This window comes from Nansenia antarctica (genome assembly GCF_963989245.1).
Source record: "Nansenia antarctica genome assembly, chromosome: 4".
Taxonomy (NCBI): Eukaryota; Metazoa; Chordata; class Actinopteri; order Argentiniformes; family Microstomatidae; genus Nansenia; species Nansenia antarctica.
Genome location: NC_137689.1, coordinates 76,177,370 through 76,196,255, shown reverse-complemented (window position 1 = coordinate 76,196,255; position 18,886 = coordinate 76,177,370). Strand labels below are relative to the sequence as shown.

The following is an 18,886-nucleotide window of genomic DNA, read 5'->3' as shown; positions in this document are numbered from 1 at the left end:
CTCAGAGCGAGTTTACGAACGCACCCGTTGACACAGATTCAGGGTTGCCAGATCTGTTCCTTGTGCCCCGCGCCAGGGAAGACGGAGCCTAACGCCTGCTGCAAGATCTCGCATTGTTTTGACTGAGTCACTAAAATATTAAATACATAAACAAATCACTATGAATAAATAACCACGTCCAACACGATAGGCCCGGTGACGACTTCATTCAAATGACTGACAGTACCAGACGGATAGGGCTCTGGGCTGCAGGCTGTAATAAACCCATCCTCAGCGAGGTTTATCTCTCCATAACCCCAGGTAGACTTCATGCATTATTACTACAGATCACTTCACTTAAGAAGACAGTTAGTTGCCGCCAAATCACATGTGAGGGAAAAAGCACTTTAAGTGGCCAGAGAAATATGCCTTCGACTTCTTGTCCTATCACCAGCTCAATTACCTCATAGTTATAGGTTTCATTTCATTTTTTTTTTTTTTTTTTAAATAAACATTTAATATAATTAGCAGTGTACATTTTATTATCAAACTCCTTTCAAAAGGACGACAGCAGTCTGCTTGCATAATTGAAAGGCGGATTTATCCCCAACCTGGCAACCAGCAGACCAGACCGTCCGGCCTTCCTCTGTGTCCGGCTGCTCTGCTGCACTTCGTGACATTAGATTTATAAGGTTCTATCTCCATTTTTGTCAAAATTGAGTTTTTTTTACATAATCTGATCCATTAGGTGTTTATTAATGCCTGTGTGGTGTTATTTTTTTTAAATGTTGAAATTTTTGAGTTAGTAATTAATAAAAAATACAAAGGTTCCATCTCACAAAACATAATGGAATGTAAAAACTTTGACGCTCAATATCTCTGAACTGCCCTAAACGGAGATAGAACCTTATCATTCTAAGCTCACGACTTGTCTCTGATTTCAACATCTCTGCTGCTTCACCTTCACAACATATTAACCGCTTACCCCAGGGAGCCTCGCACGCGACCAGGCTGGTTAAATGTTTAACACGTTGGACTAGTCAGGGTCCATTGATCATTCTGTTAATTCGGTACCATGGTCATGAAAACCACGGTGGTTAAAACGATGTCGTTATGTGTCCTGGGGTGGTCCAGTAGTGGGCATAGTCCACTGGCCGGCATCATGTCGGCATGGGTTCGAATCCGGCCCATGCCCTCCCTGACATACCCTCTCCTTCTTACTCTCTTGTCTGTCTTCACTATCGCTATCCAATAAAACATGTAAAATGGGAGTAAATGGTAAACAGACTGACTTATATAGATGACTTATACAGACTGACTTATATAGATGACTTATACAGACTGACTTATATAGATGACTTATATACAACCAACAACCTGGGCTCAACTTTCATTTGTCAGAACAAAAAGAGAGTGAGGTGATCCTGCGATATGGAGCATTAATATATATGTGATAACAGCATCATCACATTATAACGTCCTAATGTTGGGGTGAACACACACACACACACACACACACACACACACACACACACACACACACACACACACACGCACGCACACACGCACGCACACACACGCACACACACACGAGAGGCTTTACACTTTATTTCTTATTCTATAAATAGAATTATAATTAAAATACATTTTAATGTCACCCAAGAAATGAGTCGATCATTTAGATGTTAATGTCCAGTCCTGCCTGAGTCACTGACGCCAGCCAGCCCAGCCTCTCAGCTCAGCCTCTCAGAGGTCTCTGTCCAGCCCGGAGTCAGCTGACCTGGGGGCGTGTCCAGCCCGGAGTCAGCTGACCTGGGGGCGTGTCCAGCCTGGTCACCTGAGGCTCTGCGCCAGCCTGTTGAGCTCCTGGGACAGCCGTGTGACCGTGTCCAGGACCCTGGTCCGGTCCCGGGGCAGCAGGCGCGCCCCGCAGCGCTGGGAGAAGCGGTCGGGGTGCCAGGTCGCCTGCTGCTTACGCAGAAGCTTCCGGAAGCCCGCCGGGTCCCCACTGCGGTCGGCGCCGTGGAGCATCACCTCCACCATCTGGGCCACCGTACCTTCTGGGGCGGGCCAGGGGATGTCCCCGTAGCTGAGCTGCGTGGAGGAGGAGGAGGAGGAGGCGGAGGGGGCGTGGGAGGAGAAGGTGGCTTCACATTTCTCCTCGTAGCGCCTCCTCTTCCCCTGGCGCGTCTCCTCCTCCTTGCGCGCGGCGCGGGCCAGGTACTCCTGGTGCTCCCGCTGCAGCCTGGCGTGCAGCTCCTGCCTGCTCCGCTCCTCCTCCTCCTCCTCCTTCCTGCTCTTCCTCTTCGGCCCGCCGAACCCCGAGGCCAGGCGCTCCGCCCGGGCGGACTGCTGCCTGCAGACGTACTCCTTCCTGATCCGGTCGGCCCAGTCCCCGAAGTCCTCCTCGTCATCATCGTCCAGGGGGATCTCGTCTTCTGCTCGGAGGGGAAAGACGGGAGAGGAACAACGTCAGAAACATTTCAGTTTCGGTTTATTTAAGACGGGACAGTGCCAATGTCAACTAACATTAAGCCATCCTAAAATGACACCAGATAACATAAACAATAAAACAGCATCATGCAGAGCTTATGAAAGACACAGTTAAATGACAAACATACACAGTTAAATTATGTTATGGACGCAGATTTGGATTCCCTTAAGACAGATTTTCAGATTTGTTTTGAACAGCCCAAGGGTGGTGGAGGTCCTGACATTAGAGGGCAGAGCGTTCCAGAGCGTTCCAGAGCGTTCCAGAGCGTTCCAGAGCGTTCCAGAGCGTTCCAGTGCTGCGTGGCTCGGACAGAGAAGGATGTGCTGGACGATGCTGTGATCAAACTGCATCACATTAGGACTGCGTTTCGTAAATTCGCTCTGGAAATCTGATCAGCACTCATGGAATGCCTCTTGTCCAATAAAATTACTTGGCCCCTGGCCTGAGCTAGATTACTCTTCCTGCTACGACTGGTGGATTTATGATTCACTTGCTTAGTCAAATGTAGTCAAATGATTGTCAAGTCTCTTTAGAAATAAGACGGCATCTGCTAAATGGCAAACATTTAAACAGTCCCTTTATAACGTTGAACCCAGTGTGTGCTCCGGCACTCTCAGAGCGAGTTTAGGAACACAGCCTCAGGAGTGAAACCCTCTTACCTTCATACTGGCCGAAGGTTTCAAAGAACTCGTCCTGGCATTCACTAAACAGCTTGTCTCTCCAGTCTCGCTCTGCGTCTTTGCCGCGGGCCGTGGCGGGGTTGGTGGCCGGCTGCTGGAACAGAAGAACAGAACAGAAACGTTGATCTGGCCTAGTTGACTGACTGATTTTATTAGACAACTTTAAAATACAAAAATAACAATGCATCTGAAGCAGTTTCATACATCACATCATTTCCGTTCTAAAACTATCAAGGACTAAACTAGCACAACACAGCTGAACTGCTTATTGCCATATTGGTCCTTGTTGGAAAGGGGTGAGGGGGGAGGGGGGGTGAGGTTGAGATAAAGGACAGACCTCTCCTCTCAGCTCTATCAGATCACAGATATATTAAGATATCATGACACACCATCCAACAAATGATATTACACACACTCACACTCACACACACACACACACACTCACACACACACACACACACACACACACACACACACACACACACACACACACACACACACACACACACACACACACACACACACACACACACACACACACACACCTTCTCATGTTTCATCCATTGCAGCAGGTCCTGCGGTGTGACTCCAGCCTTGTTCGGTGCTTCCATGGCCTCTGGACAGCTGGTCCTGAGAGGCTCGACCAGGTCATCATAGGCTGGGCGGGAGGAGGAGAGAGAGAGGCGAGGAGATGAACATCTTCTAGCCAATACCGACCCGACAGCTTCATCTTAGATTAGAAACATCTTGAGCACCATGACCCTCACCTCTCCTGCCGTGTTTGAGAGCTCTCTTGGCGGCCATGTGCAGGGGCGTGTCTCCCCTCCGGTCCTTCTGCAGGACAGCGGCTCCGTGCCTCAGCAGCAGCCGCAGACAGGCGTCGTCACCCCGGCAGCAGGCCCGGTGCAGGGGGCCCCGCTGCCGGCCGCCCTGGGAGAAGTTCAGGTCCAGGTCTGGGTGCTTCCGCAGGTAGGACTTCAGCTTCATCACGCTGCCCTCCTCCACGTACCTGGCCACACGTTTCTGTTTACTGGTCACCATGGCGACCGCCTGTCCTGTCTGTCACCAACGACAAATACAGAGGAACTATTGTATATTTCTAACCTGTTGGCTACTAAAATGAAGAATAGTTATTGAGCAGGTTAAGCCAATTTATTCAAAATACAAAAGTATACAGACATCAAAGCTGGACGCTGGTCTGGCAGAGAGAGACAGAGAGAGGAGAGAGAGGGGGAGGGGGACAGAGAGGAGCTGCGTGGTCAGGCACAGAGAGAGAGAGAGAGAGGGCCTGAGAGGAGCGGCCTGAGAGAGAGAGAGAGAGAGAGAGAGCGAGAGAGAGAGAGAGAGAGAGAGAGAGAGAGAGAGAGAGAGAGAGCTGCTTGGTCAAGAGGTGGGAGAGAAGAGAGCGAGGGCCAGAGCCCACACCCTTACTTATAAACAAAGTCAAGATGCAGTCACAGCCAGTGGTCCTATCAGGTCAGGGGGAGAGGCCAGGAGGTCATAAATACCTTGCCCTAACCCCACAGTCAGGAGACATTTCTTCATAGCAAACATATAGGCCCATTATTAAGTACAAATAAACTACAGAACAACGTCAGAAACATTTCAGTTTCGGTTTATTTAAGAAGGGACAGTGCATGTCAACTAACAACAAGTGTAAATACACCAGATTTAGGCAGGAGGCTAACTTTCACCTGTGGTCCCTGGCCAAGATCTCAGGTGTGTGTGGGGATGTGGGGATATGGGAGTGTGAGTGTGAGTGTGTGTGTGTGTGTGTGTGTGTGTGTGTGTGTGTGTGTGTGTGTGTGTGTGTGTGTGTTACGGCTGAAAATGTCCCAAGAAACCAAAAAGGACTAAACAAAGTGCTGCTCAAAAAGCTTTACACAAACAGCCAGCCAGGCAGCCACTACATACAGGTCAGAGTCACTGAAATGGTGTATGAAAGGAGAGAGCATCCTCACCTTCATCCTCACCTTCGGCATCTCCAACTGGTTCCACAGCTGCACAACAGCGGAGAGAAACGAGCTACAGAGAGTCGAGAGAACAGCACAGAAGATCAACAGTGAATATTTAGCCCTCTGCTTAAAAGAAGGGCTCTAGAAAGGCCCTCCCCAGCCTCCCCCCATCTCCTCCCCCAGCCTCCCTCGGCGCCCCCCTCCCCTCTCTGGAGGAGCTGTACAACAAACGCTGTCTCAGGAAGGCCTCCAAGATCTCCAGGGACCCGACCCACCCTGGGCACGTACACTTTGTCAAGCTGCACTCGAACAGGAGGTACAGGACCCCGGCCGCTAAGACAAACAGACTGAAGAACTGCTTCTACCACAGGGCCGTCAAGGCCCTGAACACAGAAAAGGCCTAAGTTCTGGGCCCAGGACAGTCCGGACGGATTGTATGGCAGCTAGTGCTGAGGCACAAACATGTACATTTTCAAGCCTGCAAACTGTGACACTTTAAAATAATGTGAAAAAAAATACTTTTTGTGCAATATGACAACCCTAGTTGACTATCTGTGCAGTATAGTACAGTGGATTGTGTACATAGCCTTTATTGATGTAAACCAGCTCCTTACCTTCTTGTGATTTTATGCATCTATGCTTTTTCTAAAATGTGTTTTCTTTTTCCTTTCCTAACACCAGGGGAGCCTCCCCTCCTAAATTTCGTTGTTTGGTACCTGTACTGTAGCAATGACAAATAAAGTCCATTCCATTCCATTCCGAAAGGGTGATGCTTTAATAGTCAGCCTTCATACCTGCACTCTCTCGGCCCTGTATCTCCTGGCTCCTTTCACCGCAGGCTGATCGCCAACGACAACCTCTCCGTGTTCACAGTCTCAGCGCAGTCTGGGGTTAGGGTCAGTCTGGGGTCAGTCTGGGCGCCAGACGTGTTTATCAACAACCCACGAAGCCAATTGTCTAACTCCGACCAAAATGTACGGACCAATAAAAACGTAACATTCGCGCCAACATCCGGTCCTGTTTTCGAAGGAGTCCCCACTGAAAATCGATGCTGAGATATTCAGTTCCGCACCTGTTATACTTCTGACCTGCCACCAGGTGTCAGTATTTAGTTATCTTCAAACGTATGTAGGCGAGGCGAGGCAAGAGGTTCACAAGAACTAATCTGTAGCTGTGTGAGTGGTGGAGGTTGACAGGGTGTTGCTGTGTGACATCAGGTGTTAACAGCTTAATGTTATTAACCATCACAGATTCACATTCCAGACCTTCTCCTCCTCTCCTCCTCTCCTCCTCCCCTCCTCCTCCTCCTCCTCCTCCTCCTCCTCCCCCTCCTCCCCTCCTCCTCCTCCTCTCTTCCTCCTCCTCCTCCTCTCCTCCTCCCCTCCTCCTCCTCTCCTCCTCCTCTCCTCCTCCCCTCCTCTCCTCCTCTCCTCCTCCTCTCCTCCTCCTCCTCCTCCTCCTCTCCTCCTCTCCCCTCCTCCTCCCCTCCTCCTCCTCTCCTCCTCTCCCCTCCTCCTCCTCTCCTCCTCTCCCCTCCTCCTCCCCTCCTCCTCTCCTCCTCTCCCCTCTCCTCCTCTCCCCTCATCCTCCTCCTCCCCTCCTCCTCTCCTCCTCCTCCCCTCCTCCTCTCCTCCTCCTCCTCTCCTCCTCTCCCCTCCTCCTCCCCTCCTCCTCCTTCTCCCCTCCTCCTCCCCTCCTCCTCTCCTCCTCTCCCCTCTCCTCCTCTCCCCTCATCCTCCTCCTCCTCTCCTCCTCCCCCCCTCCTCCTCCTCCTCCTCCTCCTCTCCTCTTCCTCCCCTCCTCCCCTCCTCCTCCTCCCATCCTCCTCTCCTCCTCCTCCTCCCCTCCTCCTCTCCTCCTCCTCTCCTCTTCCTCCCCTCCTCCTCCCCTCCTCCTCCTCCTCCTCCCCTCCTCCTCTCCTCCTCCTCTCCTCTTCCTCCCCTCCTCCTCCCCTCCTCCTCCTCCTCTCCCCCTCCTCCTCCTCCTCCCCTCCTCCCCTCCTCCTCCCCTCCTCCTCCTCCCCTCCTCCTCCTCCCCTCCTCCTCCTCTCCTCCTCCCCTCCTCCAGAGACGTTGGGTGTTGATGCTCTGCCATGGAGCTCCTTTCAGCTGACCACCTGTCCGGAAGAGGAGGCACTGCATCTGTGTGTGTGTGTGTGTGTGTGTGTGTTTGTGTGCGTGTGGGTATGGGTATGTGTGTAAGTGTGTGGGTCTGCGTGTGTGTGTGTGTGTGTGTGTGTGTGTGAGTGTGAGTGTAGGTATGTGCGTGTGTGTGTGTGTGTGGGGGGGGGTATGTGTGTAAGTGTGTGGGTATGCGTGTGTGTGAGTGTGGGTATATGTGTGTGTGTGTGTGTGTGTTTGGGTATGCGTGTGTGTGAGTGTGGGTATATGTGTGTGTGTGTGTGTGTGTGTTTGTGTGTGTGTGTGAGTGTGTGAGTGAGTGAGTGTGTGTGTGTGTGTGTGTGTGTGTGTGTGTGTGTGTGTGTGTGGCAGCTAGTCGTTGTTGCAGCAGGAGTGGTGGCTGTGATAACAGACCCCAAATGCAACAAACATGTAGGAGGGGAGACACACACACACACACACACACACACACACACAGGACACACACACACAGGAGACACAGGACACACACTGGAACACTGGAACACTGAAATGTGTGGATCAGTTAAGGAAACCAAAATGCTGCAATCTTGGATCTTGATCCTGTTTCAGCATTTCTGTCTGTCTGTCTGTCTGTCTGTCTGTCTTTCTGTCTGTCTGTCTGTCTGTCTGTCCTATCTTGACATGCAGTAATGTCTGTCTGTCAGTGTCTGTCTGTCTGTCTGTCTGTCCTATCTGGACATGCAGTATGGTATATGGTATAGTATGGTATGGTAAGGTAAGTATGGTATATAGTATAGTATGGTCTGGTAGGTACGGGTGTTTAAACGAGCGCAGCTGAACTGGCGCAGAGCAGCGCTGGTGACAGGGACTTCATTTAGCTTCTGGAGCGAGGAGCCCTCACAAAGGAGGGGATAGAGGGATGGAGGAAGGGAGGGAGGGAGGGAGGGATGAAGGGATAGAGAGACTGGATGAAGGAAGAGAGGAGGGGATGAAGGGGCGCTTTGTTCCCCGGGGAGGGTGATCCGCTCTGGACCCGGCCTCCTCACACCCCTAGATCCGGAGGGGTCCCAAATCGCACCCCCGCACACCCCGCGCCCACCCCCGTGCCCCCCTCCTCCCCGCCCCCCCCGCCCCCCCGCCCCCCAGACGGTAACGACGTGCCTCCTTTCATGACCCCCCCTCTTTTGCGAATGCCTTTGAAAGGTCAGCCATTTTAAAAGAGAGAGAGAGGTAGAGAGACACAGAGAGAGAGAGAGACAGAGAGAGAGACACAGAGAGACAGAGAGACAGAGAGACAGAGAAACAGAGAGACACACAGAGAGAGAAACAGATAGACAGAGAGACAGAGACAGAGAGACACACAGAGAGAGAAACAGAGAGACAGAGAGAGAGAGAGAGAGAGAGAGCTGTATCCTGTCACCTCAGGTGTTTGTGTCACATGTTCATGTGAGTCTTCAGTTTCAGTCTGTAGCTCCACTAGGTCCTCAGTCTCAGTGGATATCTGTTTGGGAGCGTGTCTATGGTCCCACATTTAGTAACTGACCCTAACCCTAGTCCTATCCCTAGCCCGAGCTAACCATGGTTTACTGTAGCTATGCTAGCAAACCATGGTTTACTGTAGCTGTGCTAACCATGGTGTTGCTCTGCTAGCTGTAGCTGCACTAGCTAACTCCCTGAACCCCCACTGGGTCAGCTGGTGCATTCTGGGTTAAGCTGGTGTGCATGCATCTCTCTCGAGCTCGGGGACGAAGTGGAGCAATGCTGCTGAAAGACAGGATATCCCTGGACAGGAACCCCTACCTCCCCCCTACCTCCCCCCCACCCCCTACCTCCCCCACCCTCCCCCCTACCTCCCCCACCCTCCCCCCTACCTCCCCCTACCTCCCCCCTACCTCCCCCCTACCTCCCCCTACCTCCCCCACCCTCCCCCCTACCTCCCCCACCCTCCCCCCTACCTCCCCCTACCTCCCCCACCCTCACCCCTACCTCCCCCACCCCCTCCCCCCTATCTCCCCCACCCTCCTCCTGTCTTTCCGGCCTGCTGACTCTATCCTGTCCGCTGAGACACATCACTCTCCAGGGAGTGGCGGGGGGGGGGGGGGGGCAGGGGGCAGGGGGGGCTGCAAGGCAGGCAGCAGGAAGGCAGGGGGGGGGTGGCGGGGTGGGGTGGGGGGGGTGGCTGCAAGGCAGGCAGCAGGAAGGCCGGGGTCATCCAAGATGCTCCTGCGATCATGTCCCCATCCCGCCAGGGGGGGGGGGGGCAGGGCTGGCCAGGGGCCCGGGCGGTAGCCTGCGCTACCTTCCCATTGTTCAGACAAGAGAGGAACGTGCGCACGCTTCCTCTGAACGTGCACACACTTCCCTCCGCATCTATTTCGGCCTGCCGCGGTTTCTTCTTCTGCTGATTTATGACAGAGGAGATTTAGTGTTTGACAGAAGCGCATGAACACATGGCTGCTTTAATAACATCACCTCATTGTTAAGACCTATAGGCTAGCAGTACACATACCTGTAGGCTAGCAGTACACAGACCTGTATAGACCTGTAGCTGTAAATAGCCTTGTAATAATAATATTAATAATTCATTGTATTTATATAGCGCTTTATGGGAAAAACACAAAAAAAGACACCGAAACAACAAGCAACAGATAACATGAGCACATAGAACACAGAGTTAACGAACAGGCACAGGGAACAATTAACACAGCAATGTCCCGGGGGGGGGGGCACGGTTAGGAGAGATGGTTAAGGGTAGGAGAGGTTGTATGCGTGGGAGAACAGGTAGGTTTTGAGGTGTGACTTAAAAGTGGAGAGTGAGAGAGAGTCTCTGAATGGCTGAGGGAGAGAGTTCCAGCATTCAATCAAAGTCAAGGTGAATTCTATATGAATGAATGAATGAATGAATGAATGAATGGTCTTTATTGTCATTGCTATAGTACAGGTACCAAACAACGAAATTTAGGAGGGGTGGCTCCCCTGGTGCTAGGAAAGAAAAAAAAAACACTAAAAAAACAAACACAAGAAGGGAAGGAGCTGGTTTACATAAATAAAGGCTATGTACACTATCCACTATACTATACTGTACAGATAGACGACTAGGGTTGTCATATTGCACATAGTGTTATTGCACATTCGTTTGAAGTGTCGCAGTTTGCAGGCTAGAAATTTACATATTTGTGCCTCAGCACTACACCTGATTTTTTCAGTCCAGCAGCTGCCATCAATCCGTCCAGACTGTCCAGGGCCCTATAGTTATGTAAACCACAACACTGGGCCTTATTACTACTGTGAACAACACCCCTTGTACAACACCCTTTGTACAACACCCCAACAACACATCCTTGTAAACAAAGGAAGCAGCCATTACCTAGCCCATGATGTGCTGCGGTCACTAAATATTCATGGGCTGGGTCACATAGGGGTGATAGTCTGGGAGGGTGTGGTGCCTCTCTGGTTCAGTCTAATCTGGGTGGTTCCACTTCTCCCAAGACGACAGCCGTTAACTCTGTCAAGGGCAATAATAGCATCCAACCCTAGGCCCTAGCATATAGACCCTAGCATATAGACCCTAGCATATTATGCTTTGGTTCTTCCCAGTCTGAGAGTGAGATCAGAGGTCTCTGCAGTGTGTGTGTGTGTTGTGTGTTGTTGTGTGTTATCTTATTATGTGTGTGTTGTGTGTTGTTGTGTATAAATGCGTCTTGGTTACAAAATGGCCGTCCATACAAGGGCCCGTTGTTATACCCGTTGGTAATGCTGCATGTTGGGATTTGACATTTTACCACTCAAGTATTATCTCCAGGTTTCTCCAGGTGTGTATTTCCTTCGCCCAGGTGTGGACCTCCATGTCTACATGGCCCAGGTGTGGACTAGCATGTCTACATGGTCCAGGTGTGGACCTCCATGTCTACATGACCCAGGTGTGGACCTCCATGTCTACATGGTCCAGGTGTGGACCTCCATGTCTACATGGCTCAGGTGTGGACCTCCATGTCTACATGACCCAGGTGTGGACCTCCATATCTACATGGCTCAGGTGTGGACCTCCATGTCTACATGACCCAGGTGTGGACCTCCATGTCTACATGGCCCAGGTGTGGACCTCCATGTCTACATGGTCCAGGTGTGGACCTCCATGTCTACATGGTCCAGGTGTGGACCTCCATGTCTACATGGTCCAGGTGTGGACCTCCATGTCTACATGACCCAGGTGTGGACCTCCATGTCTACATGACCCAGGTGTGGACCTCCATGTCTACATGGCCCAGGTGTGGACCTCCATGTCTACATGGTCCAGGTGTGGACCTCCATGTCTACATGGTCCAGGTGTGGACCTCCATGTCTACATGGCCCAGGTGTGGACCTCCGTGTCTACATGACTCAGGTGTGGACTAGCATGTCTACATGACCCAGCAGGGCGTTAATGTGTTGGTCTCGTAGCAGCAGAAGAGGTGGCCGATATGGAAAACATGAAAGAGGACAAACAGCCGTGGCTCTTCATGCCTTGATCATAATAAGTGTCAATACACGTCACAGTGTTACTGTTATCACCTGGCTCAGACAGCAGCCCGTCTGGAAGGGACCGCGTGTGACAGCATAGTGATACTGATCAACCCCCGGGAGGGGGGGGAGGGGAGGGGGGAGGGGAGGGGGGGAGGCAGGGGGGGAGGCAGCGTGTAGGCGGGTATCATTCGAGCTAAAGCCTCAAGGCTTCTCTGACGACTGAGTCTGATTCTAAAAGAGAAGCTCTTTGTCTGACGAGACGCAGTCTGTTATCTGTCGTCTGTGTGTGTGTGTGTGTGTGTGTGTGTGTGTGTGTGTGTGTGTGTGTCTGTGTGTGTGTGTGTCTGTGTGTGTGTGTGTGTGTGTGTGTGTGTGTGTGTGTGTGTGTGTAGGGTTCTGTCGTCTGTGTCGTTGTTGTGTCGACGTGTTTGTCATTCCTGACAGAGTTCAATAAAGGAGGATGAGAAGTTGAGGTTTTAAACACCGAGGGAAGTCCCCATGGAAACGCCGCTGTCAGTCAGTCAGGACTATAGGCACACTGGAGACCTCCGCACTGTTATTACTGAGGAATGTAATAAACACGACAGCGTATAAACAACAACACGTCTCTCGGATAATCTATTTAAAAAAACAAAACCCCTCATCTGGCTAGACGGTGTGCCATCCATGCAAGGCCTCGAACATGTCACCCCCCCCATGTCACCCCCCCCCACGTGGAAGCAGAGACCCGAAGGCTCGTGTTACTATTAACACCCCCCACCCACCCCCAGCTCCGAGAGAAACAATGCCGCCCAGCACATGCAAAGACCGAGCCATGAAATCTCTGTGTAACGTGATCCAATTACCTCAATAAAACGTCAAAACCTCGGAGCGTAATCTATTCAGATTCTCTTTCACAACGTTCTTTGACTTTGGAGCCGACAACAGATGGAGAATAGGTTAGGAGTTTTTAGGAGTTTTTAGGAGTTTTCGAGCTAGGTGGAAGGAACACTTCAGTCAGTCAGGCCACACGTCACAGCTGCCCATGAGAGAGATGAGCGGGAGATGTCTGTCTGATAAATAAACTACTCAGATATGGATTTGTTAAACGTTTCTCTGCTGTGACTTTTAATATGAGGCTCTGGAGCTCAGACAACAATGGGGGAACAGGCAGTAGAACATGTTTGTAGCTGTTGGGCTTTACAAGCAGACAGAGAATTCAGTGACAAAGTCTTCCAGCCCAGTGAGATATGTGGATAGAGACGAGCTTCAGGATGGAGGCATGGATGAGGGGGTCTCCCTTACTGATGACTGTTACTGATGAGACACGGCAACAATTATATAGTATGCTAAGTTTTACATTTATTCTAATTTACAGCCTACACGATTGCTGTTCTATTGCTCTTTTATGCACCAAACCTCACCAAGTCAATTCTGTTTATGCACCAAACCACACCAAGTCAGTTCTGTTTATGCACCAAACCTCACCAAGTCAATTCTGTTTATGCACCAAACCTCACCAAGTCAGTTCTGTTTATGCACCAAACCTCACCAAGTCAGTTCTGTTTATGCACCAAACCTCCCCAAGTCAGTTTCCTGTATGTGCACCAAACCTCACCTATTCAGTTTCCTGTATGTGTAGATATACTTTGTGCAATAAAAGCAGTTGAGGTTGTGATGAGAGCGGAGCAGCAGAGAGGATAAGCTGCTGTCATTAGCTGCTCAAGACAAGAGTCTGCTTCTCTAAGCCCCGGCCACTCTGTCAACAAAGGCAAATGTTGTCTTGCACCGGGGTGGGGGGGCAGGCAGGGGGGGGCGGGGGGGGGGGCAGGCAGGGGGGGGGCGGGGGAGGGGGACAGGGGACTGGACGTGACCCAGGATTAGAAGCCCTCTCCCCCTATCCCCCTGCCTCTCCCCCTATCTCCCTGCTGCCACCGATTATGTCCGGAAGAAATCTCATTAGAGCTAAATCAGGTAATCATGGGATGTCTGTTCCAGGTCAGGGACCTGCTGCATGTCCTTCATATGGCTCATTAACCAGCCAGGCCTGAACCAGTCAGTCAGACAGCAGCCAGGCCTGGACCAGTCAGACAGACAGCAACACCAAGAACACAGCAGACGATGGTCTGGTTATTACTGTAGTACACACACTCTGATGACTGTAGTACACACACTCTGATGACTGTAGTACACACACTCTGATGACTGTAGTACACACACTCTGATGACTGTAGTACACACTCTGATGACTGTAGTACACACACACTGATGACTGTAGTACACACTCTGATGACTATAGTACACACTCTGATGACTGTAGTACACACACTCTGATGTCTGTAGTACACACTCTGATGACTGTAGTACACACACTCTGATGACTGTAGTACACACACTCTGATGACTGTAGTACACACACTCTGATGACTGTAGTACACACACTCTGATGACTGTAGTACACACACTCTGATGACTGTAGTACACACACTCTGATGACTGTAGTACACACACTCTGATGACTGTAGTACACACACTCTGATGACTGTAGTACACACACTCTGATGACTGTAGTACACACACTCTGATGACTGTAGTACACACTCTGATGACTGTAGTACACACACTCTGATGACTGTAGTACACACACTCTGATGACTGTAGTACACACTCTGATGACTGTAGTACACACACTCTGATGACTGTAGTAGACACACTCTGATGACTGTAGTACACACTCTGATGACTGTAGTACACACACTCTGATGACTGTAGTACACACTCTGATGACTGTAGTACACACACACTGATGACTGTAGTACACACACACTGATGACTGTAGTACACACACTGATGACTGTAGTACACACACACTGATGACTGTAGTACACACACTCTGATGACTGTAGTACACACACTCTGATGACTGTAGTACACACACTCTGATGACTGTAGTACACACACTCTGATGACTGTAGTACACACACTCTGATGACTGTAGTGCACACACTCTGATGACTGTAGTACACACACTCTGATGACTGTAGTACACACACTCTGATGACTGTAGTACACACACTCTGATGACTGTAGTACACACACTCTGATGACTGTAGTACACACTCTGATGACTGTAGTACACACACTCTGATGACTGTAGTACACACACTCTGATGACTGTAGTACACACACTCTGATGTCTGTAGTACACACACTCTGATATCTGTAGTACACACACTCTGATGACTGTAGTACACACACTCTGATGACTGTAGTACACACACTCTGATGACTGTAGTACACACACTCTGATGTCTGTAGTACACACTCTGATGACTGTAGTACACACTCTGATGACTGTAGTACACACACTCTGATGACTGTAGTACACACTCTGATGTCTGTAGTACACACACTCTGATGACTGTAGTACACACTCTGATGACTGTAGTACACACACTGATGACTGTACACACACTCTGATGACTGTAGTACACACACTCAGATGACTGTAGCACACACTCTGATGACTGTAGTACACACTCTCTGATGACTGTAGTACACACACTCTGATGACTGTAGTACACACACTGATGACTGTAGTACACACTCTGATGACTGTAGTACACACACTCTGATGACTGTAGTACACACTCTGATGACTGTAGTACACACACTCTGATGACTGTAGTACACACACTCTGATGACTGTAGTACACACACTGATGACTGTAGTACACACACTCTGATGACTGTAGTACACACACTCTGATGACTGTAGTACACACACGGATGACTGTAGTACACACACTCTGATGACTGTAGTACACACTCTGATGACTGTAGTACACACTCTGATGACTGTAGTACACACTCTGATGACTGTAGTACACACACTCTGATGACTGTAGTACACACTCTGATGACTGTAGTACACACACTCTGATGACTGTAGTACACACACTCTGATGACTGTAGTACACACACTCTGATGACTGTAGTACACACACTCTGATGACTGTAGTACACACTCTGATGACTGTAGTACACACACTCTGATGACTGTAGTACACACACTCTGATGACTGTAGTACACACACTCTGATGACTGTAGTACACACACTCTGATGACTGTAGTACACACACTCTGATGTCTGTAGTACACACACTCTGATGACTGTAGTACACACACTCTGATGACTGTAGTACACACACTCTGATGACTGTAGTACACACACTCTGATGACTGTAGTACACACTCTGATGACTGTAGTACACACACTCTGATGACTGTAGTACACACACTCTGATGACTGTAGTACACACACTCTGATGACTGTAGTACACACACTCTGATGACAGTAGTACACACACTCTGATGACTGTAGTACACACACTCTGATGACTGTAGTACACACACTCTGATGACTGTAGTACACACACTCTGATGACTGTAGTACACACACTCTGATGACTGTAGTACACACACTCTGATGACTGTAGTACACACTCTGATGACTGTAGTACACACTCTGATGACTGTAGTACACACTCTGATGACTGTAGTACACACACTCTGATGACTGTAGTACACACACTCTGATGACTGTAGTACACACTCTGATGACTGTAGTACACACACACTGATGACTGTAGTACACACACACACTGATGACTGTAGTACACACACTGATGACTGTAGTACACACACACTGATGACTGTAGTACACACACTCTGATGACTGTAGTACACACTCTGATGACTGTAGTACACACACTCTGATGACTGTAGTACACACACTGATGACTGTAGTACACACACTCTGATGACTGTAGTACACACTCTGATGACTGTAGTACACACACTCTGATGACTGTAGTACACACTCTGAGTACTGTACACACTAGCAGGTTAGGGGTCATACAGCAGGTTAGGGTTCATAGCTCCTTCAGGGTCAGGGTTCGTCAGGGTTCAACTCACAAGCTGCCAACCAGGTTTCAGAGAGACTGGTTAGACGATGACGGCATAACAAAACATGTTATTGACAGAGAAGTCACTGAGACACTGTGTCACCTAGCGACTGAGACACTGTGTCACCTAGAGACTGTAGTTAGTTTATAGGTCTATCTAACATCTAGAGACTGTAGTTAGTTTATAGGTCTATCTAACATCTATAGACTGTAGTTAGTTTATAGGTCTATCTAACATCTAGAGACTGTAGTTAGTTTATAGGTCTATCTAACATCTAGAGACTGTAGTTAGTTTATAGGTCTATCTAACATCTATAGACTGTAGTTAGTTTATAGGTCTATCTAACATCTAGAGACTGTAGTTAGTTTATAGGTCTATCTAACATCTAGAGACTGTAGTTAGTTTATAGGTCTATCTAACATCTATAGACTGTAGTTAGTTTATATGTCTATCTAACATCTAGAGACTGTAGTTAGTTTATATGTCTATCTAACATCTATAGACTCACTGTAGTTAGTTTATAGGTCTATCTAACATCTAGAGACTGTAGTTAGTTTATAGGTCTATCTAACATCTAGAGACTGTAGTTAGTTTATAGGTCTATCTAACATCTAGAGACTGTAGTTTAAAGGTCTATTGTTAACTGATATAGCGTATTTCTGTTGGTCCATCTCCCTGCTGTTGGGGCGCCAAGAAACCAGCAGTCTGTCAGAGGGAAACAGAAGCCGAGCGTCCAGGCGTTTCCTGTCCAGATTTGCTTTGGTTTGGGGCCGGAGGCACAATGGGAAGGACGCTGCCGTCCCTCAGCGCTATGCTAACAGGAAAACACCATTTCAACTGAATGCTAAAGACATTCCAGCAAGAGTTGTTTGTGTGTGACATAATGTATATATATATATACACACACAGAGAGAGACACCACGGAGGAGTATGGGTTCAAAATCAACCTTTTTATTACACAATTCATGAACATACATGAGCACCACACAGAATGCATTCACATCTTTTGTCAAATATAGATACGTTCATTCATGCTTACCTCCAAACTCATTCCATGAACACACACTCACACACACACAACAGACACACACACACACACACACACACACACACACACAACAACAGACACACACACCCGTTTAATCTGTCAGAGCAGCCCCCCCCCCCCCCCCTCCTGACAGCATTTGTCAGCTGCCATATGTCCGTCTGGGCTCCTTGACGACACTTTAAACAAGCTACAACACCTTTCCTTGGCTGACACACACCTCCCACACACACACACACACACACACACACACACACACACACACACCTCCCACACACACACACACACACACACACACACACACACACACACACACACACACACACACACTCACACCACTGCCCTGACTGGTGAGGATCAGAAGACAGACAGGCAGCAGCAGAGTGGTCAGCTAGTTGTCACACCTCCTCCTGCCTGCCTGTCTGTCTGTCTGTAATCTCTGTCTCAGCTGAGGTCTCTATCCACCCTGGAGGAGAAGTGCTATCCACAGGAAACAACAACAGCATGGAACTAATTCATGAAGAAGACACTCCGCTAGACCCCCCCCGCTGCCCCAGACCCCCCAGACCCCCCAGACCCCCCACCCGCCAGAGAGCTTGCCTTAAGTCCTCACAGGAAACTAACAGAGACCTGGTCCCCGTGGTAGAATACATTCAACTTGTTCCCAAAACGTCACGTCAGGTTTTGCACCATCCTGGAGGGCTGGAGGGCGGCCCCTGAGGTTGGAGCAGACGTCCCCGGGGGCTGGGGGTCTCGGGGCGGGGGTCTGGGGGTCTGGGAGGACCACAGTGTTCAAGACTAACAGCCAACAGGCCTGGCTGGGTCGGCTCCCCCCAGCACAGAGGACACGTTATGCATACCTGTCCATACCTGCATACCTGTCCAGCTGCCCTGCGTCCACAGGCAGGGGGGGGGGGGGCAGCAGATGACGATGATCCCCCCCCCCCCCCCCCCCGCCGCCCCCCCCACCCCCAAAACGGACCGGAAAAGTCAGTGTTAGATCACGCACCTCTGAGAAGTCTTTGATCTGAGTTACCTGCAGTGTTCAAGTGAAGGTGAGCGGGGTGAGAGAGAGGGAGGGAGGGAGGGGGGGGGGGCAGCACCTGGTGACCCCATTCCCTCCTGGCCTGCCTCTCCCCCCCTGACCTCTGACCCCTGGGGGGACGGGACGGGGGGGGTG

General features: G+C 50.0%; 1 protein-coding gene across 1 annotated transcript; it reads right to left on the bottom strand.

Moving 5' to 3' along the window:
* Positions 1 to 1,737: 1,737 nt before the first annotated feature.
* On the bottom strand, positions 1,738 to 5,991 carry nfkbil1 (nuclear factor of kappa light polypeptide gene enhancer in B-cells inhibitor-like 1). Its single transcript, XM_080530438.1, has 6 exons — positions 5,903 to 5,991; positions 5,115 to 5,178; positions 3,921 to 4,212; positions 3,699 to 3,811; positions 3,133 to 3,247; positions 1,738 to 2,417 (listed from the first exon to the last, which is right to left on the bottom strand). The coding sequence occupies exons 2-6, from the start codon at positions 5,133 to 5,135 to the stop codon at positions 1,813 to 1,815; spliced, it is 1,146 nt and encodes a 381-aa protein (XP_080386564.1). The 5' UTR covers positions 5,136 to 5,178; positions 5,903 to 5,991; the 3' UTR covers positions 1,738 to 1,812.
* Positions 5,992 to 18,886: the final 12,895 nt, after the last annotated feature.